The 16,149-nt window shown below is 39.8% G+C and overlaps 1 protein-coding gene across 1 annotated transcript in view; it reads right to left on the bottom strand.

Moving 5' to 3' along the window:
• Window positions 1–16,149, bottom strand: part of YEATS2 (YEATS domain containing 2) — a 258,568-nt gene that overhangs the window by 112,350 nt on the left and 130,069 nt on the right. The window contains exons 15-16 of the mRNA XM_053709881.1: window positions 5,894–6,155; window positions 5,435–5,596 (exon numbers count right to left, since the gene is read on the bottom strand). Of these exons, the coding sequence (XP_053565856.1) occupies window positions 5,435–5,596; window positions 5,894–6,155 (424 nt within the window). The remainder of the gene's footprint in view (window positions 1–5,434; window positions 5,597–5,893; window positions 6,156–16,149) is intronic.

Here is a 16,149-nt window from a genome sequence, read left to right as displayed (position 1 = left end):
TTGCACGGAGTTCCAAAATATTGATTGGTAATCTCACCTCCTGAGATTCCCAAACCCCTTGTGCTGTCAGAGACCCTCAAACAGCTCCCCAACCTGTCAGACTTGCATCTGTTGAAATTACAGTCCAGGTCGGAAGAACAAAAGAAGCCCCCTGAACTAAACAATGGTGATCTGTCCACCACGTCAGAGAGTGTCGTACAATCGGTTTTAAAGATATTAATTGAGATATCTTTGTGTAATCCCTGCACCACTGGTTCAGCATACAGAGCTGAAGAGGTCGCATGTGAAAACGAGCAAAGGGGATCGCGTCCGATGCAGCAGTCATAAGACCTAGAATTTCCATGCAAAAGGCTACCGAAGGGAATGATTGTGATTGAAGGTTTCGACAAGCTGAGATCAATTTTAGACGTCTCTTGTCTGTCAGAGACAGAGTCATGGACGCTGAATCTATCTGGAAACCTAAAAAGGTTACCCTTGTCTGAGGAATCAATTAACTTTTCGGTAAATTGATCCTCCAACCATGATCTTGAAGAAACAACACAAGTCGATTCGTATGAGATTCTGCTAAATGTGAAGACTGAGCAAGTACCAAGATATCGTCCAAATAAGGAAATACTACAATACCCTGTTCTCTGATTACAGACAGAAGGGCACCGAGAACCTTTGTAAAAATCCTTGGAGCTGTTGTCTAGGAAAGAGAATCTCAGAAACTGATAGTGATCTGGATGAATCGGAATATGCAGATATGCATCCTGTAAATCTATTGTGGACATATAATGCCCTTGCTGAACAAAAGGCAGGATAGTCCTTATAGTTACCATTTTGAATGTTGGTATCCTTACATAACGATTCAATATTTTTAGATCCAGAACTGGTCTGAAGGAATTCCTTCTGGTACAATGAAGAGATTTGAATAAAACCCCAGCCCCTGTTCCAGAACTGGAACTGGCATAATTACTCCAGCCAACTCTAGATCTGAAACACATTTCAGAAATGCTTGAGCCTTCGCTGGATTTACTGGGACACGGGAAAGAAAAAATCTCTTTGCAGGAGGCCTTATCTTGAAGCCAATTCTGTACCCTTCTGAAACAATGTTTTGAATCCAAAGATTGTGAATTGAATTGATCCAAATTTCTTTGAAAAATCGTAATCTGCCCCCTACCAGCTGGGCTGGAATGAGGGCCGCACCTTCATGTGGACTTGGGAGCTGGCTTTGGTTTTCTAAAAGGCTTGGATTTATTCCAGACTGGAGATGGTTTCCAAACTGATACCGCTCCTGTGGGTGAAGGATCAGGCTTTTGTTCCTTATTGTGACGAAAGGAACGAAAACGATTATTAGACCTAAATTTACCTTTAGATTTTTTATCCTGTGGTAAAAAAGTTCCTTTCCCTCCAGTAACAGTTGAGATAATAGAATCCAACTGAGAACCAAATAATTTATTACCCTGGAAAGAAAGGGAAAGCAAAGTTGACTTAGAAGACATATCAGCATTCCAAGTTTTAAGCCATAAAGCTCTTCTAGCTAAAATAGCTAGAGACATATACCTGACATCAACTCTAATGATATCAAAGATGGCATCACAAATAAAGTTATTAGCATGTTGAAGAAGATTAACAATGCTATGAGAATTATGATCTGTTACTTGTTGCGCTAAAGCTTCTAACCAAAAAGTTGAAGCTGCAGCAACATCCGCTAAAGATATAGCAGGTCTAAGAAGATTACCTGAACATAAGTAAGCTTTTCTTAGAAAGGATTCAATCTTCCTATCTAAAGGATCCTTAAAGGAAGTACTATCTGCCGTAGGAATAGTAGTACGTTTAGCAAGAGTAGAGACAGCCCCATCAACTTTAGGGATTTTGTCCCAAAATTCTAATCTGTCAGATGGCACAGGATATAATTGCTTAAAACGTTTAGAAGGAGTAAATGAATTACCCAAATTATTCCATTCCCTGGAGATTACTTCAGAAATAGCATCAGGGACAGGAAAAACTTCTGGAATAACTACAGGAGATTTAAAAACCTTATTTAAACGTTTAGATTTAGTATCAAGAGGACCAGAATCCTCTATTTCTAAAGCAATTAAGACTTCTTTAAGTAAAGAACGAATAAATTCCATTTTAAATAAATATGAAGATTTATCAGCATCAACCTCTGAGACAGAATCCTCTGAACCAGAGGAACCATTATCAGAATCAGAATGATGATGTTCATTCAAATTCATCTGAAAAATGAGAAGTTTTAACAGACAGAAGGGCACCGAGAACCTTTGTAAAAATCCTTGGAGCTGTTGCTAGGCCGAACGGCAGAGCCACAAACTGGTAATGCTTGTCTAGGAAAGAGAATCTCAGAAACTGATAGTGATCTGGATGAATCGGAATATGCAGATATGCATCCTGTAAATCTATTGTGGACATATAATGCCCTTGCTGAACAAAAGGCAGGATAGTCCTTATAGTTACCATTTTGAATGTTGGTATCCTTACATAACGATTCAATATTTTTAGATCCAGAACTGGTCTGAAGGAATTCCTTCTGGTACAATGAAGAGATTTGAATAAAACCCCAGCCCCTGTTCCAGAACTGGAACTGGCATAATTACTCCAGCCAACTCTAGATCTGAAACACATTTCAGAAATGCTTGAGCCTTCGCTGGATTTACTGGGACACGGGAAAGAAAAAATCTCTTTGCAGGAGGCCTTATCTTGAAGCCAATTCTGTACCCTTCTGAAACAATGTTTTGAATCCAAAGATTGTGAATTGAATTGATCCAAATTTCTTTGAAAAATCGTAATCTGCCCCCTACCAGCTGGGCTGGAATGAGGGCCGCACCTTCATGTGGACTTGGAGCTGGCTTTGGTTTTCTAAAAGGCTTGGATTTATTCCAGACTGGAGATGGTTTCCAAACTGATACCGCTCCTGTGGGTGAAGGATCAGGCTTTTGTTCCTTATTGTGACGAAAGGAACGAAAACGATTATTAGACCTAAATTTACCTTTAGATTTTTTATCCTGTGGTAAAAAAGTTCCTTTCCCTCCAGTAACAGTTGAGATAATAGAATCCAACTGAGAACCAAATAATTTATTACCCTGGAAAGAAAGGGAAAGCAAAGTTGACTTAGAAGACATATCAGCATTCCAAGTTTTAAGCCATAAAGCTCTTCTAGCTAAAATAGCTAGAGACATATACCTGACATCAACTCTAATGATATCAAAGATGGCATCACAAATAAAGTTATTAGCATGTTGAAGAAGATTAACAATGCTATGAGAATTATGATCTGTTACTTGTTGCGCTAAAGCTTCTAACCAAAAAGTTGAAGCTGCAGCAACATCCGCTAAAGATATAGCAGGTCTAAGAAGATTACCTGAACATAAGTAAGCTTTTCTTAGAAAGGATTCAATCTTCCTATCTAAAGGATCCTTAAAGGAAGTACTATCTGCCGTAGGAATAGTAGTACGTTTAGCAAGAGTAGAGACAGCCCCATCAACTTTAGGGATTTTGTCCCAAAATTCTAATCTGTCAGATGGCACAGGATATAATTGCTTAAAACGTTTAGAAGGAGTAAATGAATTACCCAAATTATTCCATTCCCTGGAGATTACTTCAGAAATAGCATCAGGGACAGGAAAAACTTCTGGAATAACTACAGGAGATTTAAAAACCTTATTTAAACGTTTAGATTTAGTATCAAGAGGACCAGAATCCTCTATTTCTAAAGCAATTAAGACTTCTTTAAGTAAAGAACGAATAAATTCCATTTTAAATAAATATGAAGATTTATCAGCATCAACCTCTGAGACAGAATCCTCTGAACCAGAGGAACCATTATCAGAATCAGAATGATGATGTTCATTCAAATTCATCTGAAAAATGAGAAGTTTTAAAAGACCTTTTACATTTACTAGAAGGAGGAATAACAGACATAGCCTTCTTAATGGATTTAGAAACAAAATCTCTTATGTTAACAGGAACACTCTGAGTATTAGATGTTGACGGAACAGCAACAGGTAATGTAACATTACTAAAGGAAATATTATCTGCATTAACAAGTTTGTCATGACATTCATTACAAACAACAGCTGGAGGAACAGATACCACAAGTTTACAGCAGATACACTTAACTTTGGTAGATCCAGCACCAGGCAGCGTTTTTCCAGAAGTATCTTCTGACTCAGTGTCAATCTGGGACATCTTGCAATATGTAATAGAAAAAACAACATATAAAGCAAAATTGATCAAATTCCTTAAATGACAGTTTCAGGAATGGGAAAAAATGCCAGTGAACAAGCTTCTAGCAACCAGAAGCAATAAATAATGAGACTTAAATAATGTGGAGACAATAGTGACGCCCATATTTTTTAGCGCCAAAAAAAGACGCCCACATTATTTGGCACCTAAATGCTTTTGGCGCCAAAAATGACGCCACATCCGGAACGCCGACACTTTTGCCGCAAAAAAACGTCAAAAATGTCTGCGCCAAGAATGACGCAATAAAATGAAGCATTTTCAGCCCCCGCGAGCCTAACAGCCCACAGGGAAAAAAGTCAAATTTTAAGGTAAGAAAAAAATTGATTTATTCATATGCATTATCCCAAATATGAAACTGACTGTCTGAAATAAGGAACGTTGAACATCCTGAGTCAAGGCAAATAAATGTTTGAATACATATATTTAGAATTTTATATAAAAGTGCCCAACCATAGCTTAGAGTGTCACAGAAAATAAGACTTACTTACCCCAGGACACTCATCTACATGTAGTAGAAAGCCAAACCAGTACTGAAACGAGAATCAGTAGAGGTAATGGTATATATAAGAGTATATCGTCGATCTGAAAAGGGAGGTAAGAGATGAATCTCTACGACCAATAACAGAGAACCTATGAAATAGACCCCGTAGAAGGAGATCATTGAATTCAAATAGGCAATACTCTCCTCACATCCCTCTGACATTCACTGCACGCTGAGAGGAAAACCGGGCTCCAACCTGCTGCGGAGCGCATATCAACGTAGAATCTAGCACAAACTTACTTCACCACCTCCATAGGAGGCAAAGTTTGTAAAACTGATTTGTGGGTGTGGTGAGGGGTGTATTTATAGGCATTTTGAGGTTTGGGAAACTTTGCCCCTCCTGGTAGGAATGTATATCCCATACGTCACTAGCTCATGGACTCTTGCTAATTACATGAAAGAAATATCACTATTATTCCACGAGTTTTAATATTAAGGTCAATAAAAGACATAAAGCAATTTTACTATTCTACAATAGTTCTACTATTCCCATGAAAGAGGATAAAACACTACTTTTATCTATTTGAACATTGTATCTTCCTTAGAATTAGTTATCTCAAGTAGGGGTTAAATTCTACATATAAATATATTAAACCTCATTTATCCAGATGCATAGATAAAATATCAACACAAAATCCCACTTACTAGCAGTGTTTGCAGCACGTAGAATGGCTCCCTGTGGGATTAGCAACAGTTTTCCTTTGCCTGATGGATTCTTGCTATTTGTTGTGAGATACAATTTGGTGCCAGGAGGTAGATTTGCCAAGTTTGCAATATTTGTAGCTGGCAATTGCAGCGTTGCCATTACTATAAACAATACAAAAAGCAAATGTTTAAACATACTAGAAATATATCATACTATCAGAGTGAATATATACGGAAAAAAATCCGCCCATCTTTTCTTCATAAAAGTGGCTATTTTGTGATTTTTTGTTTAGAAAGATTTCTATGTATATTTATTTAAGATGAAACGCTTACACAATATTAACAATACAGGAGAACTAAACATTACACTCACAATCTTTTTTCAGTAATAGATCACACTGTTTTGCTGGCGGATATTTCTAGAATGTTGAACACGTATACAACAAACATTCTTCTTACCAGAGCCTTGGGTTCCAGTTTTCGGAGTTACTGTAGTTGTAAGCTGGGCCTTTGTTAGGCTCTGAGAGGGTTGGGCGGGTACAATGTTTCCAGTTCCACTGCTCACAACTGCCTTTGCCACTCCCTGAGCTACCATTTGCTTCTGTCCAATGGCTTTGACAGTAGAAGCATTTGATTTGGCCACTAGGATCTGACCACCACTAATAGTTACAGATGGTTTAATTGCTGTCTGAACTGTAGACCCAACTGGAATTCCAACCACCTGAAAAAAGAAAAAAAAAGATGGAGTTAAGAGTAAATGGTTAAAATCTGATAAATGTAGAATGGTAGCGATTACCTATACTCATAAGAAGTTTGAAGTAGAAACATAATGCCACAACTAACCCATCTAATGACCTCAGAGTATAGTTTATGACAACTTAAATACAATTAATTACCTCTCTGTTTATATATATATATATATATATATATACATACATACATATACACACCAAGATAGCGCACTCCCACTAGCCAACAAATCCTCCAAACCAGGGTGCATAAACACACAATAACAACAATCCAATAATATGCACTCCCTGGATTTAAGCACAGCACACTTTATTCAGCAGTGACGTTTCGGGGCATTCATTGTCTGAGGAAGGGGTGAATGCCCCGAAACGTCACTGCTGAATAAAGTGTGCTGTACTTAAATCCAGGGAGTGCATATTATTGGATTGTTCTTATATATATATATATATATATACACATACATATATATACATATACATGCACACTCTGCAGGCAAAAATACTGTAAAAGATATAAAACCATTCATAGATTTAAAAAAAAAAAAAAAAAAAAAAAAAAAAAAAGGAAGGGAAGTATGTAAAACTCTTAAAATCAATAAAGGTTTCCAGGAAGAGAGAGTGCGATCTGAATATCAAAACTTATTTTATAAGCAAATCTGAAAATTCTAGAAATACTGGCAAAAAAACCCCAAAAACATTTATCACACCAGGAAAAAGAAAAATTCCCAAAATTGTGATAAACCTTATATGTTACGGGCTGTCTTGCCTGACTAAAGGTCTCCAGAATCTTATACAAAAAGCTTAGTCTATGGAAAAGCCCAAATAGGAAGATTGGACATCCAAATTAGTTCTGCATATCAAGTTCTCCGTGATCAAGCTGGAGCCAACAAGCGATAGAGCTTGATTTTAACTATGACTCTAAGAAGTACAATCGATGAAGGAAAAAACAGAATTTATGTTTACCTGATAAATTTCTTTCTCCAACGGTGTGTCCGGTCCACGGCGTCATCCTTACTTGTGGGATATTCTCTTCCCCAACAGGAAATGGCAAAGAGCCCAGCAAAGCTGGTCACATGATCCCTCCTAGGCTCCGCCTACCCCAGTCATTCGACCGACGTTAAGGAGGAATATTTGCATAGGAGAAACCATATGGTACCGTGGTGACTGTAGTTAAAGAAAATAAATTATCAGACCTGATTAAAAAACCAGGGCGGGCCGTGGACCGGACACACCGTTGGAGAAAGAAATTTATCAGGTAAACATAAATTCTGTTTTCTCCAACATAGGTGTGTCCGGTCCACGGCGTCATCCTTACTTGTGGGAACCAATACCAAAGCTTTAGGACACGGATGAAGGGAGGGAGCAAATCAGGTCACCTAAATGGAAGGCACCACGGCTTGCAAAACCTTTCTCCCAAAAATAGCCTCAGAAGAAGCAAAAGTATCAAACTTGTAAAATTTGGTAAAAGTGTGCAGTGAAGACCAAGTCGCTGCCCTACATATCTGATCAACAGAAGCCTCGTTCTTGAAGGCCCATGTGGAAGCCACAGCCCTAGTGGAATGAGCTGTGATTCTTTCGGGAGGCTGCCGTCCGGCAGTCTCGTAAGCCAATCTGATGATGCTTTTAATCCAAAAAGAGAGAGAGGTAGAAGTTGCTTTTTGACCTCTCCTCTTACCTGAATAAACAACAAACAAGGAAGATGTTTGTCTAAAATCCTTTGTAGCATCTAAATAGAATTTTAGAGCGCGAACAACATCCAAATTGTGCAACAAACGTTCCTTCTTTGAAACTGGTTTCGGACACAGAGAAGGTACGATAATCTCCTGGTTAATGTTTTTGTTAGAAACAACTTTTGGAAGAAAACCAGGTTTAGTACGTAAAACCACCTTATCTGCATGGAACACCAGATAAGGAGGAGAACACTGCAGAGCAGATAATTCTGAGACTCTTCTAGCAGAAGAAATCGCAACTAAAAACAAAACTTTCCAAGATAATAACTTAATATCAACGGAATGTAAGGGTTCAAACGGAACCCCCTGAAGAACTGAAAGAACTAAATTGAGACTCCAAGGAGGAGTCAAAGGTTTGTAAACAGGCTTGATTCTAACCAGAGCCTGAACAAAGGCTTGAACATCTGGCACAGCTGCCAGCTTTTTGTGAAGTAATACCGACAAGGCAGAAATCTGTCCCTTCAGGGAACTTGCAGATAATCCTTTTTCCAATCCTTCTTGAAGGAAGGATAGAATCCTAGGAATCTTAACCTTGTCCCAAGGGAATCCTTTAGATTCACACCAACAGATATATTTTTTCCAAATTTTGTGGTAAATCTTTCTAGTTACAGGCTTTCTGGCCTGAACAAGAGTATCGATAACAGAATCTGAGAATCCTCGCTTCGATAAAATCAAGCGTTCAATCTCCAAGCAGTCAGCTGGAGTGAAACCAGATTCGGATGTTCGAACGGACCCTGAACAAGAAGGTCTCGTCTCAAAGGTAGCTTCCAAGGTGGAGCCGATGACATATTCACCAGATCTGCATACCAAGTCCTGCGTGGCCACGCAGGAGCTATCAAGATCACCGACGCCCTCTCCTGATTGATCCTGGCTACCAGCCTGGGGATGAGAGGAAATGGCGGGAACACATAAGCTAGTTTGAAGGTCCAAGGTGCTACTAGTGCATCCACTAGAGCCGCCTTGGGATCCCTGGATCTGGCCCCGTAGCAAGGAACTTTGAAGTTCTGACGAGAGGCCATCAGATCCATGTCTGGAATGCCCCACAGGTGAGTGACTTGGGCAAAGATTTCCGGATGGAGTTTCCCACTCCCCCGGATGCAATGTCTGACGACTCAGAAAATCCGCTTCCCAATTTTCCACTCCTGGGATGTGGATAGCAGACAGGTGGCAGGAGTGAGACTCCGCCCATAGAATGATTTTGGTCACTTCTTCCATCGCTAGGGAACTCCTTGTTCCCCCCTGATGGTTGATGTACGCAACAGTTGTCATGTTGTCTGATTGAAACCGTATGAACTTGGTCCTCGCTAGCCGAGGCCAGGCCTTGAGAGCATTGAATATCGCTCTCAGTTCCAGAATATTTATCGGTAGAAGAGATTCTTCCGAGACCAAAGACCCTGAGCTTTTAGGGATCCCCAGACCGCGCCCCAGCCCATCAGACTGGCGTCGGTCGTGACAATGACCCACTCTGGTCTGCGGAACGTCATCCCTTGAGACAGATTGTCCAGGGACAGCCACCAACGGAGTGAGTCTCTGGTCCTCTGATTTACTTGTATCTTCGGAGACAAGTCTGTATAGTCCCCATTCCACTGACTGAGCATGCACAGTTGTAATGGTCTTAGATGAATGCGCGCAAAAGGAACTATGTCCATTGCCGCTACCATCAACCCGATCACTTCCATGCACTGAGCTATGGAAGGAAGAGGAACGGAATGAAGTATCCGACAAGAGTCTAGAAGTTTTGTTTTTCTGGCCTCTGTTAGAAAGATCCTCATTTCTAAGGAGTCTATAATTGTTCCCAAGAAGGGAACCCTTGTTGACGGGGATAGAGAACTCTTTTCCACGTTCACTTTCCAGCCGTGAGATCTGAGAAAGGCCAGGACAATGTCCGTGTGAGCCTTTGCTTGAGGAAGGGACGACGCTTGAATCAGAATGTCGTCCAGGTAAGGTACTACTGCAATGCCCCTTGGTCTTAGCACCGCTAGAAGGGACCCTAGTACCTTTGTGAAAATCCTTGGAGCAGTGGCTAATCCGAAAGGAAGCGCCACGAACTGGTAATGTTTGTCCAGGAATGCAAACCTTAGGAACCGATGATGTTCCTTGTGGATAGGAATATGTAGATACGCATCCTTTAAATCCACCGTGGTCATGAATTGACCCTCCTGGATGGAAGGAAGAATAGTTCGAATGGTTTCCATCTTGAAAGATGGAACCTTGAGAAACTTGTTTAAGATCTTGAGATCTAAGATTGGTCTGAACGTTCCCTCTTTTTTGGGAACTATGAACAGATTGGAGTAGAACCCCATCCCTTGTTCTCTTATTGGAACAGGATGAATCACTCCCATTTTTAACAGGTCTTCTACACAATGTAAGAACGCCTGTCTTTTTATGTGGTCTGAAGACAACTGAGACCTGTGGAACCTCCCCCTTGGGGGAAGTCCCTTGAATTCCAGGAGATAACCCTGGGAGACTATTTCTAGCGCCCAAGGATCCAGAACATCTCTTGCCCAAGCCTGAGCGAAGAGAGAGAGTCTGCCCCCCACCAGATCCGGTCCCGGATCGGGGGCCAATATTTCATGCTGTCTTGGTAGCAGTGGCAGGCTTCTTGGCCTGCTTTCCCTTGTTCCAGCCTTGCATTGGTCTCCAAGCTGGCTTGGCTTGAGAAGTATTACCCTCTTGCTTAGAGGACGTAGCACTTTGGGCTGGTCCGTTTTTACGAAAGGGACGAAAATTAGGTCTATTTTTCGCCTTGAAAGGCCGATCCTGAGGAAGGGCGTGGCCCTTACCCCCAGTGATATCCGAGATAATCTCTTTCAAGTCAGGGCCAAACAGCGTTTTCCCCTTGAAAGGAATGTTTAGTAGCTTGTTCTTGGAAGACGCATCAGCCGACCAAGATTTCAACCAAAGCGCTCTGCGCGCCACAATAGCAAACCCAGAATTCTTAGCCGCTAACCTAGCCAATTGCAAAGTGGCGTCTAGGGTGAAAGAATTAGCCAATTTGAGAGCATTGATTCTGTCCATAATCTCCTCATAAGGAGGAGAATCACTATCGAGCGCCTTTATCAGCTCATCAAACCAGAAACATGCGGCTGTAGTGACAGGGACAATGCATGAGATTGGTTGTAGAAGGTAACCCTGCTGAACAAACATCTTTTTAAGCAAACCTTCTAATTTTTTATCCATAGGATCTTTGAAAGCACAACTATCCTCTATGGGTATAGTGGTGCGTTTGTTTAAAGTAGAAACCGCTCCCTCGACCTTGGGGACTGTCTGCCATAAGTCCTTTCTGGGGTCGACCATAGGAAACAATTTTTTAAATATGGGGGGAGGGACGAAAGGAATACCGGGCCTTTCCCATTCTTTATTAACAATGTCCGCCACCCGCTTGGGTATAGGAAAAGCTTCTGGGAGCTCCGGCACCTCTAGGAACTTGTCCATTTTACATAGTTTCTCTGGGATGACCAACTTTTCACAATCATCCAGAGTGGATAATACCTCCTTAAGCAGAATGCGGAGATGTTCCAACTTAAATTTAAATGCAATTACATCAGGTTCAGCCTGTTGAGAAATGTTCCCTGAATCAGTAATTTCTCCCTCAGACAAAACCTCCCTGGCCCCCTCAGATTGGGTTAGGGGCCCTTCAGAGATATTAATATCAGCGTCGTCATGCTCTTCAGTAACTAAAACAGAGCAGCCCACGCTTACGCTGACAAGGGTTCATTTTGGCTAAAATGTTTTTTGACAGAATTATCCATTACAGCCGTTAATTGTTGCATAGTAAGGAGTATTGGCGCGCTAGATGTACTAGGGGCCTCCTGAGTGGGCAAGACTCGTGTAGACGAAGGAGGGAATGATGCAGTACCATGCTTACTCCCCTCACTTGAGGAATCATCTTGGGCATCATTGTCATTATCACATAAATCACATTTATTTAAATGAACAGGAATTCTGGCTTCCCCACATTCAGAACACAGTCTATCTGGTAGTTCAGACATGTTAAACAGGCATAAACTTGATAATAAAGTACAAAAAACGTTTTAAAATAAAACCGTTACTGTCACTTTAAATTTTAAACTGAACACACTTTATTACTGCAATTGCGAAAAAACATGAAGGAATTGTACAAAATTCACCAAATTTTCACCACAGTGTCTTAAAGCCTTAAAAGTATTGCACACCAAATTTGGAAGCTTTAACCCTTAAAATAACGGAACCGGAGCCGTTTTAACACTTTAACCCCTTTACAGTCCCTGGTATCTGCTTTGCTGAGACCCAACCAAACCCAAAGGGGAATACGATACCAAATGACGCCTTCAGAAAGCCTTTTCTAAGTATCAGAGCTCCTCTCACATGCGACTGCATGCCATGCCTCTCAAAAACAAGTGCGCCACACCGGCGCGAAAATGAGGCTCTGCTTATGCTTTGGGAAAGCCCCAGAGAAATAAGGTGTCTAATACAGTGCCTGCCGATATTATAATATCAATATACCCAGATAAAAATGATTCCTCAAGGCTAAATATGTTTTAAAAATGAATCGATTTAGCCCAGAAAAGTCTACAATCTTAATAAGCCCTTATGAAGCCCTTATTTACCATCGTAATAAACATGGCTTACCGGATCCCATAGGGAAAAATGACAGCTTCCAGCATTACATCGTCTTGTTAGAATGTGTCATACCTCAAGCAGCAAGAGACTGCACACTGTTCCCCCAACTGAAGTTAATTGCTCTCAACAGTCCTGTGTGGAACAGCCATGGATTTTAGTTACGGTGCTAAAATCATTTTCCTCATACAAACAGAAATCTTCATCTCTTTTCTGTTTCTGAGTAAATAGTACATACCAGCACTATTTTAAAATAACAAACTCTTGATTGAATAATAAAAACTACAGTTAAACACTAAAAAACTCTAAGCCATCTCCGTGGAGATGTTGCCTGTACAACGGCAAAGAGAATGACTGGGGTAGGCGGAGCCTAGGAGGGATCATGTGACCAGCTTTGCTGGGCTCTTTGCCATTTCCTGTTGGGGAAGAGAATATCCCACAAGTAAGGATGACGCCGTGGACCGGACACACCTATGTTGGAGAAAAATAGATAATAAAAACAAGATGAATACCAAATAGCTACTGATTAAGTATCCCTGGCTTGGGAAAGCATCTGGAAATAAGAGGTTTAAACAAAAGATCAAAAGGTCCCAATGTGAAATACAACATACATATACAATCTGGTAGAAAACCTCTTGAAGGAGAAACCTTTCCCCAGAGAAAGAAATCGTAGACTAAGACAATCTGTTCACTCTTGGGATGTGAATTACAGAAAAAGTACAGTAATCATCTTAAGACAAATCTAGGTGATTGCATGCTTTATCTGAATCATGAAAGAAAAAATGTGGGTATCATATGTCTTAAAAGGGATACTAAACCCACATATTTTCTTTAATGATTCAGATAGGGCATCATGGGAAATGTAGTTCCAAAACCTCTGGAGGGCCAAGTTTGAGGATGTCTGCCTATTGGAATCATTAAAGAAAAAAATTGGGTTTAGTATCCCTTTAAGGAACTAGAAGTTCCATTGGAGATCAATATATGCCACAGTATAGATCTTGTCTAGCAGACATAAGGGTCTCATATGAGAAAAAAACAGTGTGCGTTGGTATTACTCAGTTGAGCGCAAATATCGCTTTAGAGTAAGCAATATTTTGTGCTTAACTAGTAATCCCCAAGTCTCTATAGCCAATAAGATTACACTTGTACCTTTATACAATAAAGTTATCCATGTTAAAGGAGCATCAGAATAGAAATTGAAATGCATAGAAGTACATTTAAAATATATTAACATGGTATTTTATGGGCCTGAGTTTAACATCGATTCATTATACCAAGCATAATCAATTTGTTAAAAAAGCACAGTAAAAAGCTCCTTAAGCAAGATTTAAGTTATGAGTACATTTTTTATCCTTTAAAAGTAATGCCTTTTACAATAATTATAGATAATACTGGGACTTATATATGCCCTTTTAACCTTTCTGATGGAACTTTTTGGAAAGTAAAATGACCCCAACAAATATATATGGTTCAGCAACTTATGATCTCATAACTCAAATCTGCTGTTATCATTTAGTAAACTCTCTTTTTAACTTTGCCAAGAATTTTTAAAATAATTATTGGCAACATTCTTTAGGTTCATAGCTATGCCATCATTTATGCTATTTATTAAACAATAATAAAATAAAAGAAATAGAAAAAAAGGCTTCAGTGCCAATAAATGTGCTTCTGTTAATGTAGAATAAACCAGTCTTAAATATATTGTAATTTAAACAACATGTTCTAATGTGTGAAGTCAAAATGCAGAGTACAAATTTGCTTTAAAGCGACACGAAACACATTGCACTGTAAGATAACGTTTCCTCATATGTAGTAAAATTAGTTCATCATTTATTTTGCTTTCAGTAGCTGTAAAATACCTTGCATTTTTGTAAATTGTGCTTGTCCGACTATCTAGAGAGGCCAAATAAAGGACAATTTTTAACCTATATTTCCTTCTAAATGCTGCAAATTGCCTAAACCAGATGCATACTAGTGATTCATAAGAGCCATTCTATGCATAACTGCTGAAAAACATAATTTATGCTTACCTGATAAATTAATTTCTTTCATGGTGGTGAGAGTCCCCTATCCATTACTCCTGGCAATTACTCTTCCTGGACACTAAAGATTCCCAAACCTCAAGAGCTCTATAAACCCTCTCTCACCTTACTAGAAACTAGTCTGACGTATATCCAAACAAAATAAGTTAGGAAAAGTAATAAGAGCAAAAAAAGAAACAGGGAGAAAAGAAAGAAGCAAAAAAGAAAAAAAACAGAGTGGTGTCATGGACTCTCGCCACCATGAAATAAATTAATTTCTGTTTTCCTTCATACAGGTGGTAAAAGTCCACAATCCATTACTCATGGCAAACGAATACCCAAGTCCACGAGTAATGAGGGTGAAAGAAGCATGATATATAATACTGTTTGTTTTATGTATTTTTTTTAATACGAATTCTTTTTTTGATAATGCAAAACATGAAAAATAAGCACAAAGAACTTAACAAAAAACAACATAAACTAGAAACAACAGCCTGAAGGACTTTCCTACCAAATGATTCTTCAGAAGAAGCAAAAACATCAAATATGGTAGAATGTAGTAAAGTATTCAAATAAAGACCAAGTAGCTGCCTTGCAAATTTAATCCACAGAGGCCTCATTCTTAAAGGCACAAGATTTGGCAACTGATCTGGTAGAATGGACAGTAATCCGTTTAGGAGGAGACTGATCCACCTTCCAAGTAATCCTTCTTTATTAAAAACTTAAGCCAAGAGGATAAATAAACAGCCGTAGCTTTCTGTCCTTTTCTAGAACCAGAACATTTTTTAAAACTAGAAACTTGTCTGAAATCTTTAGTAGCCTGCAAAGCTCTAACAACATCCAGATTATGGAGAAGCCTCTCCATAGAATTCTTGGGATTAGGTCAAAAAAGAAGGAAAAACCTCCAAAGACACCACTTTAGGTAGGAAATCAAATTTAGTTCTCAGAACTGCCTAATTCTGATGAAAAATAAGATGAGGATCGCTTCCAGACACACAAGGAGCCTGTTCGCAACCATAGGGACAGGTGAGGAAGCATCAACCTCTTAGAGAACTTGATGATAGCAGGTAAGAGATTCCCTTTTTCCAGACCTATTCCTCCTATATTCCCCTCAGTGCCAGATAGAGCAGGCCGCTGTCACACACCTCCGCACATTCCCACATGGTGTTATGACCTATACAGACTGCGGTCATAAGTTTTATCTAAAGCTGTTATAGGCTATAGCGGGACTCCCCTTGGTGGTTGATTCTCCGTGCCACCTCCCCAAGGGTATACTGCAATAGAGGTCTCAAGCAGCACATACATTATAGAGTCACTTCATATCACAATAAAGGCCTGGAGGGTGGAAACAGCCCGGGTGGGAATCTGAAGGTGGGAGAAGAGAACATACTAAGGGGTACTTCTGGTACTAGCCAACTACTCTCCCTCAACAAATAAATCTGGGACACAATAAAAAGAGCTTTGGGGCGGTGAACTAGCACGACACGGCCCAATAATCTATATATAACTTAGCTCACTGCAAAAGCCCACGTATACCCCGCCCAGTGTAGCAATCAGAACCACTAAAGTCAGTCAGAGCAGCCCATAACCTTAGACCACAGTCTCCTAACAGTTGT

Source organism: Bombina bombina, chromosome 4, assembly GCF_027579735.1.
Source record: "Bombina bombina isolate aBomBom1 chromosome 4, aBomBom1.pri, whole genome shotgun sequence".
In the NCBI taxonomy this organism is placed as follows: domain Eukaryota; kingdom Metazoa; phylum Chordata; class Amphibia; order Anura; family Bombinatoridae; genus Bombina; species Bombina bombina.
The sequence above is the reverse complement of the archived record's forward strand: the minus strand, read 5'-3'. Positions and strand labels throughout refer to the sequence as shown.